The sequence below is a fragment of the Silene latifolia genome, chromosome 6 (assembly GCF_048544455.1).
Source record: "Silene latifolia isolate original U9 population chromosome 6, ASM4854445v1, whole genome shotgun sequence".
NCBI lineage: Eukaryota > Viridiplantae > Streptophyta > Magnoliopsida > Caryophyllales > Caryophyllaceae > Silene > Silene latifolia.
In genome coordinates, this window is record NC_133531.1 from 21,956,781 (window position 1) to 21,966,222 (window position 9,442).

A 9,442-nucleotide genomic window follows, 5' to 3' on the forward strand; every position below is an offset into this window, starting at 1 on the left:
ACTAAAGTACCGAATACATCAAGACCCAAAGATAGACAACCTAACGATCGGATGTTTCACATATCAATAGGTAGCGAGAATTTGGATACCATGAGCACCTGAACACACGAGAACAGCTGTAAGCTTTTTTCCGAGGAAGTAAATACAAAAGTAATAAGAAAACAAGTTAAAAGATCGCGTACATAAACGGTCCTACACATCCGGTTAGGGATACGCACACACCATAGGTCCATAGCCACCAAAAGCCTTGACACCGCTAGTTCCTAAGCATACAGAAACAGATCAAGACGATCCATTAATACCAAGGTGAGATAAAAAGACAAATGCGTCTAGATGTAATGTATATGAGCAGAACATGCAGAAATGGGCCTAGGCTCCAAAGCAGCCAGGTACAATAAAAATTCTCCTAGTTATGAACATCTCTAAAACCTGTTTGGCCCGATGGCACATCCAAATTTCAGATCGGCTCAATGGTCAACCCAAAAAGAACCATCACAACAAGTACTGATCACACATGGCTGCAGTGCTAGAAGTTGTCTCTTAACCGATAGTTTCGATGCCGGCAACAATAAGAACAACTAAAGTAATACCAACAAACACTTCCGTTAACAAAAGAAGACAATAATAACAACACCACTAATAATAATAACGATACAAATAATAGTGATATTAATAACAATAATTACAAAGAAGAATAATCCTAAAAATAATCGAAAACGAACACAATAATAGTACCAAAGACTATTCGTACCCAAAATAATAACAATGATGATTACAAAAAGGGCGTTCGGCGTCGCTGCAAAGATCTAAACAAAGCCCCAAATCCAAAATGGTAACTAACAGTTCCCAATCTATAGTAAAAATTACGGATACAGAGCTCAGAGTGCACTTTCACCAACATGTTAAGCACTTAACAATCAGTTATTAAAACGAGAGAAAAACAGATTAGTCTCAAGAAATCAACAAATAATAAGATTTAAGATTAGAAGTGAATACCTAAGTGTTGATCAGAGATGTGGATTGTTAAATGTAGAAGCAAGAGACGGATGGGAATTGGAATGAGGAGAATGGAACAAAAGAAAACAGAGGTAATTTGTTGAAACATGTGTTGAAGATCGAAAAAGATTAAGCTTCGATTGATGTCGCATGATTGAGATTGAGATTTTGAGATTGAGAAGAGGGTGGTTGATGGCGAAGCTGTGAAGCAGATTGAGAGTGAGCAGGAAGATTGAAAGGCGGAATGAAAACAATGGACGAAAGATATTAGGTTAAGTTAGAAGGGAAGGGTGGGATTGAAAGGGAGAAATCAACGGTTGACAGTGGCAACAAACTATTCATTGCTACAGTGCCGGAAGTTCTCTCTTTTTAAAGAGTAAGAATTTTATAAGACTTGAATGCTTATTTAAATTTGGGTTTGTAATTTGGAAAATTTTAGCTTTTAAGACAGGTTGATTTTAACGTATAAGACATTAATATTGGTTGTCATTTTACGATTTGGTGGATTTAAAATGTTTAAATGACCAAAGTTTAGATGTTGGTTATAATGTTCTTCAAATTCCCTTTATTTTAATATGTGTATTAATTTTTTTTTTGCCGTGTCCGTGTTTGGAAAATTTTGAAGTACCGTGTCATGTCCGTGTCGTGTGTCCGTCTCCGTTTTCGTGCAACCTAGACACACGGCACGCCACAACCCACTGCCACCCTTTAAACCCCACCCACTTCTCCAAGTCCCATCTACAACAACATTTAACACCCCCACCCTAAGTCCCTAATACCCGAGCCAACCCACCGGGCTCGTTGGTAGCTTGATCCGACTCGTCCCCTATCCAGGGCCGAACCCACCTAGTAGCAAAGGGTGGCGTCCGCTACCCCAAATGTAAAAAGATGGTTTACAAGACGGATTTTTGCTACCCTAATTATTGATGAACAATAGATAACTAGATATTATTCCATTAGATGTAGAATAAACATCTCCTTGTTCAATGGTAAAGGCTTTGATTTTCCACCAAATGTCTTGGGTTCAAATCCCTTTACATGCATATATAAAGTATTTTTTTTTTTTTTTGCTACCTCATATATTAAATTCTGGCCCACCCCTGCCTGGTCCATATCCCGGGCCGGTGCCCTCCTTATCCTGGGCCGGTTTCGGGTCGACCAAGCCCTAAATACCCTAACTCCTAACCCACCAGTCCACCACGGTATCCTGTATTCCTGTCCAGTGTCCAGACGACCAACACCAACAATTTATTACCAATCACTCATCCCCAATTTCTTGCTGTTACTGCCAAGCACAGTGTTGTGGAAACAATGAAGAGCAGTGAGAATCCCACAACTTTATCAAATTTGCCACATATTTCAGAAACTTCATCAAAGATTCACCAACAATTCACCACCAATATTTCAGAATCTAAGTACTTACCCCCCGAAGTTTGGACCCAGATTTTATCATCATTGCCGGCGAAAACCCTATTAAAATTCAGGTGCGTATGTAAATCTTGGTGCTCTATTATCGATGACCCTGATTTCATTCACATGCATTTTCAACTTTGTAAAATCAATTCTGGGAATAATCAGTTATTGGTTTCCCTCGAGGGTTTGGGGCGCAATCGAGATAAAGGGTGTTTGTTGACAGTTTGTCAGCCTGAAACACTTCAAAGCGCCAGTCTCATTTTTAGTAAATCTGATTCGTACCACTACCGTATTTTAAGTAGCTGTAATGGGTTGCTGTTAGTGGTACAACATGGTCCTGATGGTTCTCATATAGAATTGAAATTGTGGAACCCTTGTATTCGCAAATCGTTTCTACTTCCTACTTGCCCACTCCACATTTGTTGGTATTTGTTAGGGTTTGCCCCTGATAGTAAGGATTATAAAGTGGCTGCGTTTGCATTTGAAAATAGTTCGGATATACGGCCTAGAAAGATTCTTTTTGCAGTTTATTCACTCCGTGATCAACTATGGACTGTTAAAAATCTGAACATTACTAGTATGCGTGAGCTTTATTCTTTGTCAAAAGCTGTGTTCTTTCGAGGGGCGGCATACTGGCTTGAAGAAAATGATTACCAAAGGGATGATGAATCAACTCATCTTGGTTCCTTTGATTTTGATAAGGAAAATATCAACTTTTTGGAACTGCCATTTAGTTTGGACGAAACACGCTTCTACAGGTTTCTGTTTCTTCTTGGGGGGTCATTAGCCGTTTTTAGTATTTCTCAAGTAACTTCCAGCATATGGGTGTTAGAACAAGACAATGAAAAGGGGTCGTGGACACTATGGTTTTCAGGGAAATCAACTCCAGATGCGTATCACTTGTTCATCGACTGCATTATTCATCATATAAAGTTGTTCTATATTGAGAGTGATGGTGGTTTTTTTGTTTGCGGGGACAAGGCTTATAATATAGCTAGTTGCCAGGTAAAGAAATTGAAGAATACACCGAGCTACTATTTTGATCTGGAAGCGTATTCTGAGAGCTTGATGTTGTCCAAAGGATACGGAGCCTGGGATTTGAGGGATTTCCCATGAATACGAGAATATTTCTCCTACTATATCAGTACTATGTTTTGTCTTACCAATGGTTTTGGGAAGAACCTCTCGCTGTTAGCCTGTTAGTCAACTAACCATGAATATGTCAATTGCTACTTGCTTAGTGAGAGACCGTACTATTCCTAGCATATTGTTGTAGCTTCTGTTTTTTCTTGCCATCCCCTTGGCTTTGTTTGGCTTGAAACTGCTATACGAGTTTGTGTTATCTTATGTCGTATGCTTAGATACTTCTATCTGCAATTTCTCCTATATGAATGAATGAGCTTACATGCTGTGTTGACGTGTTGTGTATTATATATTATTACAAGTGATCCGACTTGGTTTCTATTAGAATTATCATATCATGTCATGAGATTCGTAGTTTTACAGGAGAAATTTGTCTTTCGGTTTCTATTAGAATTATTTTCGATTATACCTATTTTGTGTAAGTGCCGTTTGGCGTTTTATTATAAATTAATTTTTTCTATTAGACGTGGACATTCATGGTCTTAGGCCATGGCAGACGTTAGGTTTCGTCGTCCATGTCCATTACAGACGTTGAATATGGCCGTCTAAGTCCATTCTGGACGTTGAGTTTCATTGTCTCATAGCAAAAAAAATTAAAATTCGAAAGTCCACATTCATAAGATAAAGCGATTATAATTCAATTCATACTAGTCCACATTTATAAGGTAATTCGATTATATTGTTATTCATACTAATTCGATTCAAACGAAAAAAAAATAAATAGTTAATTAGTTAACTTACCGATAAATTGATTTTTTTTTTTTTAAAGTTAGTTGTTTGGGAGGATTTTGGAGAGAATAGAGGAAAGAGGGGGGGGGGGGGGCGAGGGAGGGAGGGAGTGTGAGTAAGGGCAGTGAACGTCTTTTAAAAAAAACGTCGATGATTCGTTACATAATGTCGACGACGTTTCGCAACCTTTCACTAGAAAAAAAAAAAAGCAAATAAAATGGAGTATTAAGAGCAAAGTGGCTGATCCACATAGCGGCTTTGTTGTGTACACAGTACAGTAGTACACCCTTTAAAAAATATTTTCTCACTTCAATTTTTTTTTTTTGACAGGAAAATTTTAAATTTTTATTGTGTTATGCAATAAAGGTAAATTAAAGTCGATACGTGGAATAGTGGCTAGTTGCTTTACCCTGTCAATTTTTTTCACAAAAAACTTTCGTTTATTTCAAAAACTACTTTATATTTAGGGGTATTTGTAAAAATACTACCTTATATTATTTTTCTTGTTTTAGACTACCTTTATTTTCTCTTTTTTTGGTCAAAAACTACCTATGCTGAAAATATGGCGAAATTTGGTTGATTTAACGACATTAACCTATCTCACATTACTCTCTTAACACAAAACAACAATGATCAAGTGCGTTCAAACCACAATTTAACTTCAAATAAGCATAATTTATGTTTTCGCACTTCAATAATAACTATGAACATCTCTTAAAGTTAAGCGTAAGTACATCATGACTTCCCAAAATAGGGTCTAAGCAAGTTTGAAACATAAAGGACTCATGCGAGATAGGTTAAAGCGAAAACCGCCAATTCCGTCTAGACTCTTAGCATAGGTAGTTATTGACCAAAAATAAAGAAACCAAAGGTAGTCGAAAACAAAAAAAATAATGTAAGGTAGTATTTTTACAAATACCCCTAAATATAAGGTAGTTTTTGACAAAAAACCCATTTCAAAAACTAAACACACCCTCACAAAGTCACAATACACAAAATCTCATTATAGACGGCATATAACCGTCTATAATTAAAGACGGGTCAAATACAATACCACATTCTTGATAGGACAAACAACAAGTGGGATAGTGGGGACCAAAAATATCATCACTTTCAAGCTATTTGACCCGTTTTTAGTTATAGACGGATATATCCGTCTATAGCAAGACTAGCGGGTCAAAATAAACAAACTCCAAAAGTCCGAACATCTCAAAAGCCTCTCGCAGTCGAATAGACGAACCATACAAGATGTGAACTTCGAATGTCATTTGCAGCTAAGATTTGAATAGAACAGTTACATTTTCATGAATTCCCAACTAGCATGTCAAAATGAGCAATCAAGAACATCTCAATTGATGCCTACAGACTACAGAGATCCAAATAAGGATTATAAAGCGAAACTACACAGCAAAAATGACAAGCAGATGATGCGAATTATTATACTTCCTTGCACGTCCTTTGTTCAACCGCGTAGTCATTGGGGGTGTTCCTTTCGAGTGTACCGCTGCATTTGTATATGCATTATCACGTAACCAAGTCAGACCGATCACATGTACCAATATACCAATATTATACTACTCAGCAATCAGCATACAAGATCAAGTGCAGCATTGTTCATTCATTCATACAGGAGATGTTGCATAAATGTATAACAGTTCGTATAATATATGGATTACCATCGTTTGCTGCTTAGATTTGAAAAGAACAATCACAGTTTTATTGATTACCAGCGACGTCCCTGCTACCACGTCAAAATGCGTAGCCAACAACATCTCAAGTAAGTAACCAAGTCGGATCATTTTTAACAATATATAATACACTACACGGCAAGTAAGCTCATTCATTCATATAGGAGAAATTGCGCACATAAAAGTATCTACGCATACGACACAAGATAATATAAACTCGTATCAGCAGTTTTGAGCCGTATCATACAAAGCCAAGGGGATGCCAAGAAAACAAAGAAGCTACAAAATATGCTAGGAATAGTACTATTTCTCACTAATCAAGCAGCAAGAGCAATGAGAGGCAATTGCAATATTCAAGGTTGGTTGACTAACAGCGAGAGGTTATTCCCAAAACCATTGGTAAGACGAAACATAGTACTGATAGTAGGAGAAATATTCTCGTATTCATGGGAAATCCCTCAAATCATGGCCTCCGTATCCTTTGGACAACACCAAGCTCTCGGAATATGTTTCCTGTCGAAAATAGTGGCGCGGTGATCTTTTTAACTTGTTTACTTGGCAACTAGCTATATTATAAGCCATGTTTCCGCAAACAAAATAGCCACCATCACTCTCATAATAGAACACCTTTTGATAAGAACATAAGCCGCTGAAGAACAAGTGATAAGCATCCGGAGTTGATTTCCCTGAAAACCAGAGTCCATGGCCCCTTTTCATTGCCTTGTTCTAACACCCATATGCTGGAAGTTACCTTGGAAATACTAAAAACGGCTAATGACCCCCCAAGAAGAAACAGAAACCTGTAGAAGCGTGTTGCGTCCAAAGTAAATGGCAGTTCCAAAAAGTCGATATTTTCCTTATCAAAATCAAAGGAACCAAGATGGGTTGGTTCATTCCTTTGGTAATCATTTTCTGCAAGCCAGTATGTTGCCCCTCGAAAGAACACAGCAGTCAACAAAGAATAAGGGTTACGCATACAAGTAGTGATCGGATTTCCAACGGTCCATAGTTGATCACGGAGTGTATAAACTGCAGAATGCAACTTTCCAGGCAGTATATCGTCACTAATTTCAAATGCAAACGCAACCACTTTATAATCCTTACTATCGGGGGAAAACCCTAACAAATACATAGTTGTGAAAAAAGACAGGGAAAGCGGGCAAGTCGGAAGTAGCAACGATTTACGAATACAAGGGTTCCACAATTTCAAATCTTCCTGGTAACCATGAGGACCATATTGTCCCACTTCAACTAAAAGCAACCCATTACAGCTACTTGAAATACGGTAGCGGTACGAATCAGATTTCCTAAAAATGAGATCGGTGCTTCGAAGAGTTTCAGCCTCACGAACGGTCAACAACCACCGTTCATCTAGAAGGCCCTGCAATCTCTCGAGGGATACCAATAACTGATTATTACCAGAATTGATTTTACAAAGTTGAAAATGCATGTGAATGAAATCAGGGTTATCGATAATAGAGCACCAAGATTTACATACGCACCTGAATTTTAATAGGGTTTTCGCCGGCAATGATAATAAAATCTGGGTCCAAACTTCAGGTGGCAAGTAGTTGAATTCTGAAATATTCCACAGATTTGATGAAGCCGTGTGATTCTTACTGCTCTCCTCCATTGTTTCCATAACAATATGGTTAGCAGTAAAAGCAAGAAGTTGAGGATGGGCGATTGCCGATTGCCGATTGCCGATTGCCGATTGGTATTAAACTTTGGGTAGATTTACAGTTTTCTGCTGCTGGTGAATAGGTGTTCGTTAGCGGGCTTGGGTCTGACACGGACGGCCCAAAACTTAAAAAAATTGTTCGGTGAGATTAGTTTGATTATTAACGGGTCCTGCTATATGTCGTCGACATATTACTAATTATCGTCGACAATTAATGTAAATTTCCAAGTTTGCCCTCCATAACATAACTCCATATCCGTCTCACTAAAATGCAATTTCCGTCTCACTAAAACACAAGTCAATTTCCGTCTCACTAAAACTCAAGTCAATTACCGTCTCACTAAAATATTTCAAACAAAAAAAAAAGACGGTTTTCAAAAAAAAAAAAAAAAAGCGGGATGAACGAGAACGATTTTAACAACGATTTCAACAATGAAGCTAGTAACGAGGTGAGTTTACGATTTAGTTTTGTCTAAAATTTATGTTTTATTATCGATTGATTCCCGAATTAGGATAGATTCCTTGATTGTAGACGCAATTATGATAGAATTCGTGACGGATTTAGTTGAAAATGCAATCGAAAAAAAAAAAATATGAACAATGGGCTGGAAGAGAATTTTCGTCCAGGGCTGGTGTTGGACGAAAAATTCCTTCGTCCAGTATAGGCCTTGGACGAAAATTCTCTTCGTCCAAGGCCCATTTCGTGTTTTTTTTTCCGTCTTATATATTTTTTTTTTCCGACTCGTTTTGTATAAAATAATTAATTACCGTCTTTGTATTATATTTTTTTTATGTATTATTTTTTCCGACTCGTTTTGTATAAAATAATTAATTACCGTCTTTGTATTATATTTTTTTTATGTATTATTATTTCCGACTTGTTTTGTATAAAACAATTAAAATAATTAATTACCGTCTTTGTATTATATTTTTTTTTTCCGACTCGTTTTGTATAAAACAATTAAAATAATTAATTACCGTCTTTGTATTATATTTTTTTTATTTTTTATTTTTTCCGACTCGTTTCGTACAAAATAATTAATTATTATTAACTAATTTATCGAAATGCGTGCGCAGGTGAATAACGATGGAGACGGTATTGATTACTCAGATCATTTTACGACTACCAGATTCTTTGCATCAAGTATGGAAGCATTTAATTGGGCATTTGAGATCGGACTCCGACTCGGGTTTGGTATAAAAAGAGCAAGCAACAAGAGAGTTGTATTTCTTCATGGGACGATCAAGAAGGTCACCGACATTGGAATTGTAGTCATACTTATTTGCCTTTACGAGCCCCCACCGGAGTACGTACCTCATATGGTGTCTTATGGGTATTACATGCGGGAAACCACTATCTAAGGCTCCGGGTACGCCCCTTGTCACCTATGCCTCCAATAGCCCCTTGTTGGGTACATGATGAAAGCGTAGCTCATTATAGTGGCATGTATCGACATCAGCTATCTTTATGGCGCAGTTTCGAGACCGGATCTTAGCTTTTATTTATCCGATTATTGTACCTTATATTTTATTTATCTGATTATTGTACCTTATATTTTATTTATCCGATTATTGTACCTTATATTTTATTTATCCGATTATTGTAGTTTATAATTTATTTAACCGATTAAATGACTTAAAACGTTATTTAATTTAATATGCAACGATATTTAATTAAAACATTCCTTAAAACATAATTTAACATAATTTAATTAAAACATTCCTTAATTTGAAATACAACGACATTACATAAACCACTTAAAACATAATTAAAACATAACTAAACCCTAAA

The 9,442-nt window shown here is 36.8% G+C and overlaps 2 protein-coding genes across 3 annotated transcripts; one reads left to right on the forward strand and one right to left on the reverse strand.

Annotated features, from left to right (window-relative positions):
• The first annotated feature begins 2,307 nt into the window (after positions 1–2,307).
• Positions 2,308–3,525, forward strand: LOC141587749 (F-box/kelch-repeat protein At3g23880-like). The gene has a single exon (XM_074409216.1). The coding sequence runs from the start codon at positions 2,308–2,310 to the stop codon at positions 3,523–3,525; it is 1,218 nt and encodes a 405-aa protein (XP_074265317.1).
• A 2,568-nt stretch (positions 3,526–6,093) lies between these two features.
• Positions 6,094–7,776, reverse strand: LOC141658648 (F-box/kelch-repeat protein At3g23880-like). 2 transcript variants are annotated; one of them, XR_012549332.1, is made up of 2 exons: positions 7,472–7,776; positions 6,094–7,350 (listed from the first exon to the last, which is right to left on the reverse strand). XR_012549332.1 is itself a non-coding variant. In XM_074465549.1 (2 exons), exons 1-2 carry the CDS (start codon positions 7,609–7,611, stop codon positions 6,583–6,585), a joined length of 915 nt encoding a protein of 304 aa, XP_074321650.1. In that variant the 5' UTR covers positions 7,612–7,771; the 3' UTR covers positions 6,094–6,582. The 2 variants fall into 2 exon arrangements, 1 of the variants encoding a protein (XP_074321650.1); XM_074465549.1 differs by having other exon boundaries at positions 6,094–7,357; positions 7,472–7,771.
• Positions 7,777–9,442: the final 1,666 nt, after the last annotated feature.

Bases quoted from the DNA above. Each gene is read 5' to 3' on its own strand.
- LOC141587749 (XM_074409216.1), top strand. From the start codon at position 2,308: ATGAAGAGCAGTGAGAATCCCACAACTTTATCAAATTTGCCACATATT.
- LOC141658648 (XM_074465549.1), bottom strand. From the start codon at position 7,611: ATGGAAACAATGGAGGAGAGCAGTAAGAATCACACGGCTTCATCAAAT. The intron at 7,358-7,471 runs GTGCGTATGTAA...ATCCCTCGAGAG, and splicing joins AAAACCCTATTAAAATTCAG to ATTGCAGGGCCTTCTAGATG.